Here is an 18,330-nt window from a genome sequence, read left to right as displayed (position 1 = left end):
CTTCTGGCCTGTTGTACCAGCCCCAGATGATAGGTGAGGGTGATGATTGTGGAGCAATTGGTGGAATGAATATTGGCAGGGGAAACCGAAGTACTCGGAGAAAACCTGCCCCAGTGCCACTAAGTCCACCACAAATCCCACTTGACCAGACCCGGGAGAGCAATGACGACTTCCAGAATACCACGCAAGCGCTTCATTGCAAACCAATGGATGCACGGGCAACTGTCGCAAAGATGACGGTAGGCTGTGCCGTAGCTCAGGTGGTTAGTTGTCGGCTTCCTAACTTTGCGGCCCGGGTTCGATCCTTGGGTTAGGTTTTGTGGCGAATAAAGTTGCATTGGGGCGGTTTCCCTTGTCAGTTCTTAGTTCAACGAATGTTGCCAACCCATCTATCTATCTTTCGGTGCCGGTACGGTAGGCCCAGCTGTAACCAGCGTTCCAAGTGGACTCAGTTACACCCCACCCTAAGAATTAAAAAGAAATAGATGACTGTACAGCCGTGGAATAAGTAAGATAATTGCCTCGCCCTCTTAGCATGACGTTGCCTTAGACCACTGGAACACAACGATCACGGTTCGAATCCCGCACGGGTCGCTGGTGGTCTCGATCTGTGTTGACCGGTGTAGGTAAAGATCTTATGACGGGCCTCAACCTTGTCCTAGGAGTATTACTCAAGGTCTGACAAATTAAATCGAAGAGAAACGTATTCAAAGTTAAATTAAAACTGATCGACTAACAAAGAAAATAATGTTAACTACTGTACATTAGTCTGACTATGCAAAAGCTTCTGGGGACAAACGGAATGGTAGTACGGAAAGGGTTTACCTTTAGTCGAGCAGGCTGCAACATTCTTATCAACAGTATGGTAAACGAGTTTGTTTTGAGATATCAGAGCTGTTTGAATATGGTGTACGAGTACGTTCTTTGAAGACTATAAATGGTGCATGACTAACATCCTCGGCGCGTTGTCGTATTTGCAGGTAGGAAGTATACTTTCCGCGTCGACGAGTCTTTCCTTACAAGCTGAGCGGGTTTCGTGTCGCACGTTTGGGAATTTTGGTCAGTTTAGAAACGATAATTATGCAAGAATCACAAACCATTTTCATTCGAGTCGATAGGAATATGTACTCCAACCAAACATAATGTCTCTCTTGAAACAGCGAACAGCATTCTTATATGTTATGAGTTTTATGACTTGCTAGTGTAACGTTCGTTTATACCCGACTAGAATAATTAATATTAGTTAAGCTTTACTAAGTTAAGGTCACATGAGTAATAAACAAAGACCAGGCAGATAGCCACATTCTTACGTTCAGCAAGTGATATAGGTCAGTTTTGCTGTGTGGACAGGAAATAATGTCTCGTACATTTCCTGGAATTCTAGTAGTTTTAGCTGCTGCGGAAAGCCTTTGAGAACACGAAATTTCACACTTAAGCTAGGCTGTAACTCAGAAGTAGGAGGGTCGGAGCCCCAAGCCAAGCTCATGATACATTAGATAGCTGGGTTTGTAAAGTCCAGAATCGCATAGCAGCACAATATGATTAGAAAGTCGCTAAATTAGGAAACCTAGTTTTCGAAATTGACCAATGATACATGTTTGGAGGAGTTGACCTCAGGATTATGCATTCAATTTTTGACTAATTCAGGCGCAAAAAAACTACCGTCACTCTGATGGCACCAGCCCTATAAAGTTCATATTCGCACAAGTGGAAGCAAAAATTTAGTTTCCGTTAAGGATAGTGTGATGTGTTTTCAAAGAGTTCATAAATAATAACTTAAAGTGCAAATTCTTGGTGTGGCGTACGTGACTGTACCTTAAGGATCTTCCCGCCCTGCCCGAGCCAGGCCCGTACAACCCTAGATAAGAACTCATCTCTACCATCACTGAGCAGAGCCTAGCTACTCCCGACTTGCCCTTACTTACGATACACCTTAGTAATTATAGGCAAAAATGACCGTTGCCTAATAACAACAGCAGCAACCAGAACTGTCTTTGCTTCCCATCTAATTTCTCGACATCCACGAGACTGAAGGATTGCAGTGTAACTTTCAGTGAAGGTGAGCAGCAAAGGAAAGGAGGGACAGTAACCACGGATATAAGAGCAAGCAGTTACAAGTGGCTCTCCATCGAAGAGGGCAATGCAGTACAAGTTTGTGTGACGGGTAATCGCAAACCTTGACATTTTTTACAACAAACCCTAGTATGTGTATGTGTACGCGGTAGCGTAGTTGGTTGAAGGGCTATGCTACAAGCCGGAAGGTCGCGGGTTCAAGTCCCGATGAAGTCATTGGATTTTTTTTAATTGACTTAATCCTTCCGGCCGCAGTATGGCCCGCCGGTCGACTCAGCCCCTAACAGAAATGAGTATCAGGAATTAATTAAATAATTTTCCTGGGGAGTAAAGCGCGGCCGGCGCGTAAGGCTGACAACCTTACCACCAACTTTGAGCCGATTGTCTAGATAATGTGGGACCCTCAACGTCTCACAACCCTATGGGCCTTCACGGCCTGTTACAGGGATAGCTTTACTTTTACTTGTTATAATATAATTTTGCGTGAAACCACCCATTTTGAAGAAAGGCGCAATAAGAGGCTTAATATCACGATTTTTTTTTTAGGATATGGCGTCTCGTCGTTAGATAGAAACTAACATTTCGGAAGAACCTACTTCATCTTAAGCGTGAAAGCTCAAACTTCAGATCTGGTGTAACAAGTATATTAAAGTAGAATTTTATTCCGTTTTATTGACTGTCGCCGATGTTTTGCATGACCGTCCTCAGTAGGAATGCCAGGCCAGCGCCGCAACACTCACAGAACACCGATACATCAATCCGGCTCGACATTAGCCCTGCGCATGTTTACTGTTGTGTGTGACTGTCTCGTAGAACAGATGTTTATTCCTATAAGTCAGTATTAAGATAACAGAAGATGCAAAAGCTGGAATGGACTTCTTAATTTTAAATGTAGAAATGTTTGTGTATGGGGCAGGTCCGTGCTGATTGTTGTTTTTACATTTTTTTACATATTCTACTTGCAGTCTTGAGTACGCATGGAATATTTCCTGTTTATTCATAATTAGCTTGTTTTGCTCAATTTCAAGTTCTGCGAGGCCGTTGAGGCTGATGATGCTAACGAGTGAAGATTAGCAACATGGAAATTTAACATTAACTACATTATTCAGCGTTCCTTATATGGCGATTCTTCATAAATATCATTATTATTTTCCTAGAATTAAAGTTTTCGCAGCCATGTGCCAATTTATGTACTGTTAAGGAATTAATATTACTACATAATGTTACTGCCGACCACAGTGGCCGCGTGGTCTAAGGCATGAACTGTTTTCACTTGCTCGAACGCTGGGATCGTGGATGTCTGTGTTTGTGTTGTCCTGTGTGTAGTAGCGGCCTTGTGACGGGCTGATCGCTCGTCCAAGGAGTCCTAGCGTTTGTATAAAAAAGATTACGAAACTGAAGAAGAGGCCAGGGCCTAACAAAGGGCTATAGAGTCATTGATGAATGAATGAATAAATGAATATAATACTACTGTCCTTAACTGTAGACGATGTTGAAATTATTTCTTCTATGAACACGTTCTTTCCGAACTTAGTAACGAGAATTCTCGATTCTTTTACTGGTTCTTACGCGCTTTTTTGCCAGAATTCTGAAATTTTCTTTTGACAAGGAAACATTCCACGTAAACCGATAACTGCGGCATCATTGTTCAAAACAAGTAGTTCCTCAATGTCAGAAACTTGGTTTAATTATACCCTATTTTTCTACTTTGAAGGAAAGACAGACTTATGGCATAATCACATTCGTCGTTCTGCTTCATAATGACTTTGTCCCCGCTGAATGATTTTTATTAATCTAATGTGAAGCCCATGATGCTACAGCCATCTCTACTTTGCATCCTTCAGTTCGCTCGCATCGTCAACATCAAAATGGCGTCCATGCGAAGCTACTCTCGTGCCCCAAGACGTATGGTATGAAACTTCAGGTAGTTATACCACGTAGATCTGCAAAGATTACTCATCTCTTGTCAAGTTCTTTTATTAATTTGAATTTGAGGCAGCAACGCAGATTCTGTGCAAAATCAGGGCCTATTTCAATAGTAGGAATTATTCACCGATACATTTCTCGTTGAATAAAATTTGATAAATTAGTAAATAATTTTAAGAGGGGTTATCAACCTAGGAGTAACTTAATGAAGGATGAGAATATTGATCTGCTTGCAGATTTTAAGTAGGCGGAAGAACTACTACTCTCAGTTATTGAATGTACATAGGGTCAGTGCTGTTAGGCAGACAGAAATACATACAGCTGAGCCATCAGTACCTGATCCTAGCCCTTTTGAGGTTGAAAATGCTGTTGCAAAATTGGAAAGGTATAAATCGCCAGGTAGTGATCAAATTCCCGGCCGAACTTATTCAAGCAAGAGGCGAAATATTACGTTCTAAGATACATAAGCTAATTACTTCTAAACGGGACACATCAGCTGTTGGTCAATGTTGATGATGTGAATCTGCTGAGTGAAAATATACCATAGATACAATAAAGAAAAACACATAATCTTTAATTGACGCTAGTAAGGAGATTGGTCTAGAAGTAAACACAGAGAATATAAGTTGCTGTCTTGTCACCAGAATGCAGGGCAAAATCATGATATAGCGATAGGTAACAGATGTTTTTAAAATTTTGCACAATTAAAATATTTGGGAATATCAGTAAAGAATCAAAACTTGATTCAGGATGAAATTAAGAGGCGATTGAACTCGGTTAATGCTGCCTACCATTCAGTTCAGCGCCTTTTATCTTCTCGTCTGCTGTTGAAAAAACATAAAAATTAGAATATACAAAACTATAATATTACCTGTGGTTCTGTATGGGTGTGAAACTTGATCTCTGACATTAAGGAAGGGACATAGTCTGACGGTGTTTGAGAACAGGGTGTTGAGGAGAATATTTGAACCGAAGAGAGATGAAGTTACAGGAGGCATAATGAGGAGCTTCATAACTTATACTATTCAAGTATAATGAGAATGATCAAGCCAAGTACGATGAGACTGGCAGGGCATGTAGCAAGGATGGGGAGAAGATGAATTCATGTACGGTATTGATGGGAAGGCCAGAAGGAAAGAGACTTCTAGGAAGACCAAGACGTAGTTGGGTGAATGATATGAAAATGCTTCTTAGAGATATAGAATGGGCTCGTGTGGACTTTATCAATCTGGCTCTTGTGAACACGGCAATGAACCTTTCGATTCCGTAAATTGGTGCGAAGTTCTTGAGTAGCTGCGCAATTGGCAGCTTCGCAAGAAACCAGTTCAGTGTAACATTTTTTTTTTATTATTTCCAACATTACATTGCTTCACATGATCCGTCGATGTTAAAGAGGCTTTCCAACGCTTTTATTGATGAAGGCCTATAAGAAGCCTTTAGTGCGATAACGATAACTTATCATTAAACCTGGGAATGTAATATTTACATTGAAGCAGACCATAAACATAGCTAAAGATTCCCGTGTGAAACTTTTTAAAATCAGCATCTATAAAGAAAGCAGTCTGCACGGTGCCACATCCCAGAAGACTGTTTTCTTCATAGTCACCGCCGTGAAAACCTCAAATCTTACATAGCATTTATAAAGTTGGCGAAAGTGCGAAACTTTGATATTATGTTTGACAAAGTTAGGGCAGTCAGCACCTGCAGCCCTACTGATGGAAGTTATGCATATGCGTGTATCATTAAAGGTCAATATTATTAATTTTTATTTGTTTCTACTATTTTCGCAGTATAGGCCGAAACATGTATGGAAAAGGAGCATCGATGAGCTATATATGCGAAGAGTAGACGAGGAAACAAAAGTGGGAGCGTAGTGTTGAGAAAACTGGATGCCGCTCCCTGTAATATTCTAGCGATTTTAGAAAAGCGACTCGCCATTTTGTTGGAATATACAGTACATCTGACATTTGCAGTATATAGGCCTAAAGATATTATACAGACTTAATATACTGATATATTGGGTTTTTGGACTTTATCCATCGTCCTGGTTTTGAAGATAACAAATAAAAACACGACGTTTCACTGGACCCAGTGATTGAGGCTAGCTCTTTCTAACGAACCCAACTGAATAGGTGTTTTCCTTCACCTGAGGACGGAAACAGATCCAGTTTCCGAAACGTCGTGTTTTTATTTGTTATCTTCAAAACCAGGACGATGGATAAAGTCCAAAAACCCAATATATCAGTGTGTTATACACCATCGTCAGAATCCTATAGTAACTACTTAGATTTAATACATTTTCACAGTAAAGTAAAACCAAGCAGGCTTTTTATAATAGTTTAATTATGAAATTATTGACTTTTTAGACATTATACATCGTAACGGAGACCGAACTCTTCCTCCGTCTTCAAGTAAAAAGCCTACTCTGTTGGACCCAATCGACTGAGCTAGTCCCTCCCCCAGACGTAGTTGAATTCTAACCAGATTGGGAAATGAGTTCATAGGGAACATGTTATGTTCTGTCTTTTCTGATAAATTCACATGAAATTTATCTGGAATTGAATTCGCAGCCGCGGGTGTACCGAGACTGGGTCTACCAAATAAGACATGAATGTCACTTCAGGAGAGGTTTTGATAAAAAAAGTAACCTTGCATTGTCTTCTATTCTTTGGTTGTCTTTCTGGATTTAGTGTTAATGGAACTGTGTAAATGATGCAGTGAAGACGAATATAATTTCAACTCCCGTAGTCCGCAAGCGAACTGTACCGACCGAGCGACCGCCGCTTGTCCGCGAAGTTAGTGCCAACTTTTGCGGGTAGAGGGTGTCGCGTGGTCAGCACAACGGAACCCCACTGCCTTTACTCTCGGTTTTCTAGACCGGATCCGCTATTTCCTTGAAATAGCTCATCAGTTATGCTCACGAGGCTGAGTGGACCCCGTTCCAGACCCACTACTTCTCAGAAAATTTGGTACCTCCGGGAATCGAACACGGGACCTCTGGATCTATAGCCAGGAACTCTGACAACTAGACCAAATAGGCGGTCACGAGAACAATGCTAAACACTGCTTCTCGGTCGAGAGTAAATTGAATACCTGAGGCATACCTGGAAGAATAAAAATTATTAATTCTATAAGCCAGTTTAATTTATTTTTGTAGCCTGCTAAATATGACACGAACGCAGTGGAATACTGTACATCCGTTAGTAATGACACAAGTCCTGTTCTTTGAATTCTAATTATGATGACCGTAGTTTGTGTTTAAATACATACAGAAATGTTCCCAGCGAACTTGAGTATGTTCGCATTTTATTCATTTCGATTACGTCATATTTGTGACGTAAATGGTTTAATAAAAAGGGTTGACCCATCTATCAGAATTTGTGCTTTGAGAGATGTAGTACTAGGCCTAATGTACAGTATAAAGGTTTAACAATTGTGTATTCTTTAATCCGTTATTTGACATATTTCATAAGAGGAAACTTATCATTGCACCGCGTCCACCTACAATTCGATTACTTCACATGGTCTTCGGTCTGCGCGAGAAGGAAGATAAACAAGAAATAGCGGATAAAATTAAAACAGAGTGTTCCAATGTCGATGCGTAAGTAGCAGCGACACCGTGCATGTTGATGTATTAGGAAACAACGGGTTATTTTAATATGATTTGTGGCGTAGTGTCACGTTTTTACATTGTGCCTCTAAAATTCTGACTGACCGCTATCTCTGTTTGTCTGTTAGGATTCATGTTGTATTTGTCGACTAAACGGAGTCTAAACAAGTGTTACGCCATGTGTAGATCATATCTTAAAAGGCTGTCAGACAAGATAAATTGAACTGTTTCATGATATAATGACAATGCTTTTAGATCACTACCATCGAAGCCTTATATGGAATCTAATGACGGATTTCATGATCCCTCTAGTATCAATAATATAAATTATGTGCTGTATGGAAAATACAGCTAAAAAAAATGCTGTCTGTTTTCACGGCTGACTCAACCAGAATTTTCTGAGAATTCGCACGTCGTTACTGCATATGTTTCACTTTGCTGACAGTATAATGTAAAAGTGTTAAAATACGGTACGTGCCAATCCTGTCTGTCAGGTCAAACGAGTGTATTTGCTTGTATTGACGCTGTAGAATTTGTGCAAGCTTTATTCTTATCTCATGGAGTTTGTGATAAGCTTCTTCTCCCTTCGATATGATAAAAATAGCTATTGGAGCACCTCCCGTAGGTTAGCGTAATTGTGCGGTTCAGGTGACAGTTTAGTTCATGAGGCATGAAATAAGAGACATGTTTTGTGTTTTGCTGCTTCGATAATGGTAAGTAGCATCTCACCAAGAGAGAGAGGGAGAGAGCAGGGGAGAGTCATCTATATTTATGTGCAGTCGTGCAAGTGTGCTTGAGCTAATTACGCCGTCGTGTGTGTAAAGGTGAATAATTGTTTGTTTCATTATCAAGGCGATGAAATCAAGGTAGATGAGGTAAAGGGGCCAAGAAACAACACACATGACAGAAATAAGAAATGTGTTCAAATGGGAAATCTGAAAGGCCAAGACCACTTATAAGATTTATGTGCAGTTTGAAGAATAATACTGAAACTGATGTTACAGATCAAGAGGGTATGAAGTGTACCGGGATAATTATAAGGTGAAATTGTAGGCTTTTGTGAGAACGGTAACGAACCTGCAATTTACATAAGAGCTGGGCAGTTTTTTTTTTGTCTAGTTAAGCAAATATTGGTTTCTCGAGTGGGACTTTTGACTGTGGAGTTCGTTTGTATGAGAGTTCAAAGAGAGTCGAATACTTTTAAGTCACAAGCCTACTTCATCCGAATTTGATTCTGTTTTATGCGGGATAAATCACGCGTCTTAACTTTACTTGTTGACTGTGATGCACGTTGCCCCGGAATCGGCTTCTGCTTTTCAACGTTCTTTCGTAATAAGAAAGAGGCTTGGAAACCAGAGGGATGCGACTTGGATTACAGTGGAAGTTAAGGTTTTTTTCGTTGATGCTTTTACTTGATTAAACATATTCCACTTTTCGGATCCGAGATTTAGAAGTGACGGAACACTTTCTGTGCCGTGACATTAGTGTTCCTTCCCTGTGGCATAAAATTGCTGTAACAGCATGATTCGATGTAAAAGGTAAAGTAAAGTTGTCCTTGTGCTTAACTAATGAAGCACTACGCCATGGAGACGTATGGGGAAGTGGATGTATAGACCCACATTTTCTTGACCTCGGCGTGGCTGCAGGTGAGTGGTCAGTTTCACGCTCCAGCCGCTTTACCTTCGGGGAAAAACCCAGTACCCATTGGATAGGAGGTTGAGTGGGCCCCAGAGCCCGTCTGGACTGCGTGAAGAAGAGAAATTTCTTGACTGTACCGGGACTAGAACTCCGACCCCTCGGTCGTCCAGCCCGTTGCCAGTCGCTATACCGACTGCGCTATCCCGGCTCCACAACCTGTTGAAACAGAAATATTTTTCTGAGACAGCGCCCTCTTCCACTTATCAACATGGCTCCCTTCTCGCGGTTTCTGCTTCAAGGCAAGTTTAAGGATTCTGTCATGTCACCCTCTCGAGCTGTCTAGTGCCGTCTTTTGTAATGAATTACATTATCATGGAATTCAAGGTGACTTTAAAGATTACTGCCTGCTAGATAGGTACCAATATTTTGGAAGGCGGTGGCAGCAGTTTCGTCCGAAATGTTGGTACCAATATCTGTACTATATGACGTCACATCCTAGAAAACAGTTACCTTCATTTTTCTATCCTTTATTTAAGGTTTAGGAGCGCCTGTAAAATATTCTCATGTATGTACGTATCCAGTGAAGTAGACCTATGGTTTGCATTTTTGTAGTTATTATTCAATTACTATGAGTTTTATTTGGCCGGTCACGTTAGCCGAGCGGTCTAAGGCATGCACTGTCTTCGCTCGCTCGGAAGCCGGGATCGTGGGTTCGATTCCCACTCAGGGCATGGATGTTTGTGTGCGTTTTTCTGTGTTTGTCTACAGGTAGAGGCCTTGCGACGAGCTGATCACTCGCCCAAGGAGTCCTACCGAATGTGTAAGATCTAGTAAACCGAAGTGAAACGGAGAGTTTCATGGAGGTAGGCCTAAGCCCAAATTGGAGCTGTAGCGCCACAGGAAAAAAAAAGAGTTTTATTTCGCTACATGTCATATGGGCACTGACCAGTTTTCGTTTTGATATGTGATATCTTTACCTTTTTATATGCTTCGGCCCATATTAATCAGCTTCATAAGGCATACATTAAGAGGAAGTGTTTCAACATTGCTTTCAAATTATAGCATCTTAAAGTTATATATAATATTATAAAATTAGGTCTAGTTACGAAATAATAGATACGATCAGAAAATATAATTCAGTGTGAATGTCTGGAGAGTTATTTTAAAATATCACGACTGGTTTCATTACACACGTGTCCGTTCATGGTGTCCCAGTGTCATTTGATATAATGTAATTTCTGAAGTTGGGACATCGTCGTTAAATAACCAAGGAATCAACCAATTTTTTGTATGACATCTGTCCTGTTCTTAGCTTCGATAGAAGTACATTTTGAACTGCAGTAAATGAATGTCTAACAGCAGTGAGGTGTGCGAAAGCAAGAGAACGAATGTGAGAAATGCGTAATGTGTTCTCCAAATCGGAGCCATGTGGATTTTTAGTTTCATATTGGTTTTGAGGGAGATTAATGGGTGTAACAGAAGTCGTGGTTCTGCGGTTTGCTGGGCGGTTGAGCCAAAGCCATCAGATTCAAAACGGCTAACTATTTTTCTGCAATTAATTCGTTCAATGTCTCCTGCTTACGTTATTCCGATTAACCCGCATCGCACGCGTGCTGAAGAAGATGCCGAATTAGCTCGGGGATGAGTCATCGGCGCGCTTAGCGGTTGAATAGCTGCATCACTTTACATTGCACTTTGGCTGGCCACACCTGTAAGTAAAAGTAAGTATAGGTATCCCTGTAACAGGCCATGGAGGCCGATAGAGTTGTGAGATGTTGAGGTACTCACATTTTCTAGAAAATCGGTTCATAGATGGCGGTAAGGTCAGCCCTACGCGCCGGCTACCCTTTACCCCAAAGATTATTCCAAGAATATTCCTGGTACTCATTTCTGTTAGAGGCTGAGTCGACCCCAAGGCCGTAGTGCAGCTGGAAGTGTTAGGTCAATTGAAAAAAATACGATGACCTCATCGGGACTTGAACCCGCGACCTTCCGGCTTGTAGCATAGTGCCTGAACCAACTACGCTACCGCATGCCCCCTTGACCACACATGTTCAGACCATATTTCGAGAAGCAACATATTAAACCCAAGCATGAAAACAAAATCTTCCTGTTTGTTTAGTGGTTTACATAAGAGTATATCAGCTGGATAGGATTGCGTGGTTCAAATGAATAATTAAGAATTGAGAAGGGTGCTTAAGGGATCGGAACTAGATAAAGTTAAAGTGCTGTGTTAGTACTTGTGTGGAGGGACAGTGAAATCACTAGTAACATTAGTGTAGCTGAAATGTTTACCGAGATTTGAACGAAGGACCGCACTGAGAGTTTGGTGACTCCTGCCTTCACCGAACTCTGCGAGCACACTGCACTGCGGGAATTAATAACTGCAACTATATTAATTTGAATATGTGTGGCAGCTTCTGTATATTTGCTCCTGATACAGTTTTTAATATATTAGGTTTATTTGAGGAAAGCCGTGATCTGCTAACGGATTTAAATTAGAATGTAAGTTAACAGTTATATTTAACAATTAACAATTAACAATATTAACTGAAATATGACCCCGAGCTCAGCTCACCAAAGACACATTACCTGCTTGAATGTGGCAGACTATTTGAAATAGATATTTGGATGAAATTTTGCGCACGAAGTATATGAAAGGCTTCCGTGCTCATGAAAACCAAAATGGTTGTAAAATTTTGAGTGCTGTGCTCGTAGATTTCCGAGAGTTCTGGATACATTAAAGTGACTGTAAAGTGGATTTAATTCCTGCGAATACAGACGTTTATATGTATATAGAGAGACTCTAAATATCTCAGTCTGGCTGATCGACGGATGAATCAGGGCTCGATTCCCGGTTTGGGGCGGGGGTGTCAGGTAGTGTACATTCTCAACAGCATCTAGGGCGGTCCTGGGGCCCACGGAACCTCCTGCCCAGCGGATAGTCGAGGTTTTTCCCCGGGGTAAATCGGCCGAGAATGAATTGACCACACATCTCCATTTAATGCCTAAGTTAACAATGCATGGAGCCATACCTCCACTTCCCGATATGTCTTTATAGCTCAGTGCTTAATTAAGTACCGTAATAATTGAATCCTTTCATTTTTATGATATATATATATACTATATAGGTAGGGGATGTGGTGGTATGCAACGGGACACAGTGCCGGTACCTTTATTTTTTAAATGAAAAATTCAGGCTCTAAAAATAAACGCGTTCTTGGAGAACGATCACACAAAGGTGCAGTGACGTAGCTCCAAATTACGTTTCGTGAAAATTGAGTATTTGGTTCTATGTGTTGTGTACCTGCACTTTGTCCCCACAGATGACACTGTATGTACATATAGTACGTAAATGGATGAAATAAATGCTGCCCTCTGGGTAGAGCTCACGGTGCTCAGTTTCCTTCAAAATCTCCTCCACACGGTGTGGCTAGCAGGAACTCCAACAGGCCTACTTAACAAAATTCAGTGGACAATTTCTATGCATAATTTCTAGAAGCATATTTTCAGTCTAAGTTAAATCAGAGAATTTTAAATTAAATGACACTATCTTGGTTTCCTTGTAGATACTCCCCAGACCTACCTTATTTATGTTATCGATGATAGTGAACTAAAATTTTAAAGTGTAGGGTGGTTTATAGTGGTATATCATTTGCACCAAATGTCCTAAACATCTTTTAATTAGTTCAGAATATATTTAGGACCGCGAATATACAAGTATGCTGACACCGAAAGCTTGTATTTCCTTATGAAGTATATGGAAGTTAAGAGTACTTTGAAATGTTAACTTGTCTACAAGATTCGAGCTCGAAAAACGTAGTTTCGAGAGGTCGTGTCTTTATATTTCTATCCATCTAGTACCTTGGCCGACGGTAGGTTTCATTAAGTTTTGATTTCATTTTTACATTTCATACGATTCCACCTAATCCCCTGTAACAATATTAGAAGTTATATTCCGTACTGGAAAACACAGTTTCCATACTCGTATGTGATCCTTGCAGCCATTCATTGTGAACACTTCTAGATGTTACAAATAGATTTCATGTAGACGTGAACACATTAAATTTGCCTGAAAATTTAAATGCAATGTTTATAGTGCTCCCCTCTACATTTGTCGCACATAACAACTGAGATTCACGACTTCGCCATGTTTTCAAATGTTTTGTTTTTATTGCTAGTGAGTTGGGATTAAGTCCTTTGTACTCCGGCCACTTCTGGCCTATTGTACCAGCCCCAGGTGATAGGTGACGGTGATTGTGGAGCAATTGGTGGAATGAAGATTGGCAGGGGAAACCGAAGTACTCTGAGAAAATCAGCCCCAGCGCCACTTTGTTCACCACAAATCCCACTTGACCAGACCCGGGATCGAACCCGGGCCGCCGCGGTGGGAAGCCGGCGACTAGCCGCTTGAGCTATGGCGCGGCCCTTTTCAAATGTTGACTTAGAAACATATGTAATACCGAATTTGTTAACATATATAATATGTTTGCACGAGATATCAAGTACCTAACTCCAGTGGTTCATTAGTTAGAGCTATCAGACCTAAAGCTAAATATAGATATTATGCAGTCTCTATTTTGTCTTACGTTTTACAAAGAGAATACCTCAACAAGAGTTCTACATTTCTCAAAGATCTGATATTATACACAATTTCAGGAACCTACAGAGTGCGCTAAAATTTTCGGTGCACCTGCCGTAGAGAGGGAGCCCCTGTACGTTAATACAAATACATTTCTCATACTTAGCTAAGTTACAGGGCCGCGCCATAGTTCAAGCGGTTAGTCGCTGGCTTTCAACCGCCTCGGCCCGGGGTTCGAACCCGGTTCTGGTAAAGTGGTATTTGTGGTGAACAAAGTGGCGCTGGGGCAGGTTTTCTCCGAGTACTTCGGTTTCCCCCGCCAATCTTCATTCCAGCAAATTCTCCACCATCATAATCACCCGGGGCAGTCTACAATAGGCCAATCAGTGGTCGCCGTGCCGAGTGGACCCAGTTGGACTCCACCACCCACTAAGCGAATTAGCTAAGTTACATCAAAAGTTGGTAATGACTCCCACGTGCTTGAAGACACGTATCTACACGTCTTATCTTGTCTGCAAAAAACGCAGCAGGTTAATCAGACGGAAATTCCTGATGAACTTCGCTATGGCTTCCTTCAGCTCAAGGAGAGGTTGATGCTCTTCTTTGTAAACTGCGCCTTTAATTGCTCCCCACAGATTACAATCAGGGGATGCAAGTCCATGCTGCGGTGGTGGCCAAATGTCTTGAAATTATTTGGTTCCCGAACACGTTGCGTCATGGAAACGCGAGCTGTATGTGCAGTAGCGCCGGCCTGTGGGAAGTAGCCGCGGGCAATTCCGTCCTCAGTTAAATTTTTAGTGAAGGGGTAAATACAATCGCATCACAATAACGTTCTGAGCTGATAGTGTAGTCGAGGAATATTGAGCCGATTATCTGATTTCGTGATAAGGCACACCACACACCGACCTTCTGATGTATCCTTCATCTAATACTGATTAGTCGCTGGTCAGACGTGCCTGTTTTGATTATTGACGTAATCGGATAAATGAAACCACGCCTCATCAATAAGATATGTGAACGTCCAGGTTATTTCCTCCATTGGCAGTAATTAGGTCCCTAAACCATAGGCAATATTCAGCACCCTTGATGTTGTCCCCTTCTTTCAATTCATGCACTGATGTTATCTTGTAGGGATGCAGGTGGAAATGCTTCTTCAAAGTTTTGCACGTGCTGCCACAGGAGATGCTTGTTTGCTCTGCCAGTTTACAAATATTAATACTAAGAATGAGGCGGGTTTATCATCTGTAGTGTAGGTACACAGTGACTTTTGACTCTCACTGTGTATTAAGTGCCGCCAATGTCACTTCCATCTCACATGTTCATGAGTGCGTAATGTTGGTAGGGCATTAACTACCTGGGATTTGGGATAACATCCAATGGCACAATGCCCATACCAAATTTCAACAAAATTCGTCCAGCTGTTCTAGAGTTGAAACATGCGGCCGCACGGATAGACACGAACAGTCCACTTTTCGCACATCGTGCAAAGGACACGTAATGCCGTGTTAAATGTGAACAGCGTGTTTCGCTGGATTAGTGTGGAGTGTTTCATTTTTCAAACGGATTTTGTGATGTTCTCTCTGCTTTCTTTATTTTAAAGGAATGACCTGCAGTCAGTATTGCATAAGAAAAATTTCCAGTATTAAACATATTTTTCTGTTTATTTTTAAACAGTTATCCGAAGTACTATAGCACATCTTATATTTCCAAGAACTATACGAACATTAGATTTGTTCTGTGTGTGTTGTTTGGACATACACACTCGCGTGCACCCACGCACACACACAAATCAAACATATTTAAAGGGATATATTTACATTTCTCACTATCAGTTAGTGTATAAGCATGCAAACTTCTGTGCAGTGTGTGTGTATGTATAACAGACACTAACATACACAGCACGGGTACACGTGCATGACGATCTAAGGATTTTTATTGAATCTGGGATGGTTCTAAATACTTTACTTTTTGCTAATACTCTAATATGCAAAATAAATGTCCATACGCTTCAGTTATTAAAACAATAATTTTTCCTAGACATTAATACGGACAAATAACAGNCTTCAAATAACAGTCATGTGTTCGTAAATGCGAAGCATAGTTTATACTGTGTTGGGCTTGGACAAATAGGAAAATATAGACTAGGATATGCGGATATGCGTTATTCTGAGAGCAGTGGCTGGGTACTGACTATTTGATCACAAGCATACTGCAAATATGGGCCTAAGATAGAAGTGTAAAGAGTTTCTAGTAATACAGAAGTAAGGGACTCTCAATAAGATAGTTGGACCATTTACAAATGATGGAAATTTTCCGCATTATAAGAACATTATATGGACATAAATCGGAAGGAAAGAGAGTCAGAGATGGCCGAGTTGTTGACGAATTCCTGGCTATAATGCGGGAATTATTGAGAAGTTGCTGTTTGCAGGATCATATGGCGGGTGATTTTGGTGGAGCAGTGACGGCTGTCCAGAATGTACTGGGGTAATATTACTGGCACAATAGATCACTGCGGTCGCGCTGTAAGGGCCAAGAAGGCCCACCCCTTATACATTCATTCAATATTTCGTATGGACCTCATGTCCATGTGATCTATTATCACTTTTAGGACTACATGCCATTTTATTGCAAAAGTAAGAGAAATATTTCAGGTACATACTTTTCTGCGAACATGCTGGACATATCTGCAGTATCTTATCTCTCGCACCATCTCTGTTCGGTTGTGACGAGGTTCTTCTATCTGCTTTCGAAGATAGTTATTGAGTCTATTCTCAAAATCTGGATATACGGAAGTAAATGTGAATATTATTTTCGCAAAATTAATATATGTTGGCTTATTTCTGTTTTGTAATGAGCTCGAGAAAAGTACGAAGGAACCAATCTTGACCTCTTTATAAGGTATATTTCCACTTCCGTCGAAGGTCTTGAGATAATCACTAAAAATAGCAGCGTGGTCTCTCTTGTCCAACCAGATAGCCCCCAAATGTTAGTCAGACATATTACGGATCTATTACCGCCCCCAATAACTGAAAGGCTTTTGACATTCAGCCTTTAGTCCACAGTAAGAGAGTTAGGCAATTGTCGCACGTGTTCGGAAGATCGTTTGTGAGTGTTGAATATTTGAGTTTGGTAGAGGACAAATAACCTAACGAGTCTGTACAACTTTTGCCCTCATCTAATATATCGAGAACAGCGGACCATATTTTCATAAAATTTGACATTGAGGGCTCTTACTAAAATTTGTTAACACACTGCAGTTTTGGTCAAAATACAGTGAAAATAGTAACCACTTCTCATGAAACTCTGCGTGCGTTTTAAGAATATATCGAAGTGACAGATATTTATAAAGGAACGGTGTGGAGAAGAATGAAGCACACGTTTTCTGTCCAGTGTCTTTCGGGATAAGTGTTTCTAGATAACAAAAAAAGAATTTCTACGCTTTGCACAGTTGTCATAACTTGTATAATATACAGTAATAAACATGACCCTCCTTAAATAAGCGAAGATTACCGAAGTGTCTTATTCTAGATAGTAGTTAAAGGACACATCCTGCATTTATAATTAGTATATAATTTTACAGAAGAGCATAAATACTTTTTCGAACTTACCTGACTAAAATACTTATAATAATTGATCAAATCGCAATAGGTAATTAAGTAGGGATGTTGGTATGTAGTTTATAATTCTTTCTGCCCAGCGGACTTGTCAGATGTACACTGTGCCCTTCATAGTGAGGCAACTCCCGAATGAACTCCAACTCGAACTAAGAGACACTGTACACGTAAGCAGGGCAATAGATAGTTCGCCATTTGTGAATGTCTGACTGACTCACTAACCAGCCAGTAGATTCTACATTGTTCTGATGATAGTGTATAACACTCAGAATTACTGGATTTTCGGACTTTCTCCATCGTCCAGTATTCTAGAAACTAGAGAACACAACGTTTCGAAAACTGGATCTGTTTCTGTTATCAGGTGAGAGGGGGGGACACCTACTCTCTTGGGTCCCACCAGTAATTCTGACTAAGTCCAATGAGTAAAAGCATTGAGAAGCTAACCGTGTTAATACGAGTAAACTCTCCATCTTTAATGGAATTCCAAGGTCACTACCGTGCTAGCAAGATCCCGTCTCTGGGCCACATGAATCCAGACAAATATTGTAATACTTCTTTTTTTTTAAGAGCTGTCATTTCAGTTGGTCCTTGGTTTCCCTTCAGTTCTTCCCATTAAATCCTGTTTGTCCATATTTGTTCCCTGATATGATTTCCCTAATATTGTTAGGCTCCGATCACAGTGGCCGCGCCGTCTAAGGCATGAACTGGACCAGTTTAGTGTAGCGGTAACGCTGTAGACTCATATTCGGGACGTGCTCGGTTAGGATCTCGACCGGGACGTGGTATTCTGAGATATTTATTTAGGCCAGAAGTGGCCGCAGTACAAGGGACTTAGTCCCACCCCAATAGCATTAAAAGAAAAGGAATTAACTGTCTTCGCCTGC

At 40.9% G+C, this 18,330-nt stretch overlaps 1 protein-coding gene across 5 annotated transcripts in view; it reads left to right on the top strand.

Moving 5' to 3' along the window:
* LOC111868706 (probable phospholipid-transporting ATPase IF) overlaps positions 1-18,330 on the top strand; it is a 166,378-nt gene that overhangs the window by 50,662 nt on the left and 97,386 nt on the right. The window contains exon 1 of one of the 5 annotated variants that reach the window (XM_023859618.2): positions 8,282-8,322. The exons of the other annotated variants lie outside the window; for them this stretch is intronic. Within the exon in view, the coding sequence (XP_023715386.1) occupies positions 8,320-8,322 (3 nt within the window). The 5' untranslated portion in view covers positions 8,282-8,319. Of the gene's footprint in view, positions 1-8,281; positions 8,323-18,330 lie in introns of those variants that run through there. 5 annotated transcript variants of the gene reach the window in all.

This window comes from Cryptotermes secundus, unplaced genomic scaffold, assembly GCF_002891405.2.
Source record: "Cryptotermes secundus unplaced genomic scaffold, Csec_1.0 scaffold1359, whole genome shotgun sequence".
Taxonomy (NCBI): domain Eukaryota; kingdom Metazoa; phylum Arthropoda; class Insecta; order Blattodea; family Kalotermitidae; genus Cryptotermes; species Cryptotermes secundus.
Note: the sequence above shows the minus strand (reverse complement) of the source record. Positions and strands in the feature narration are given on the sequence as shown.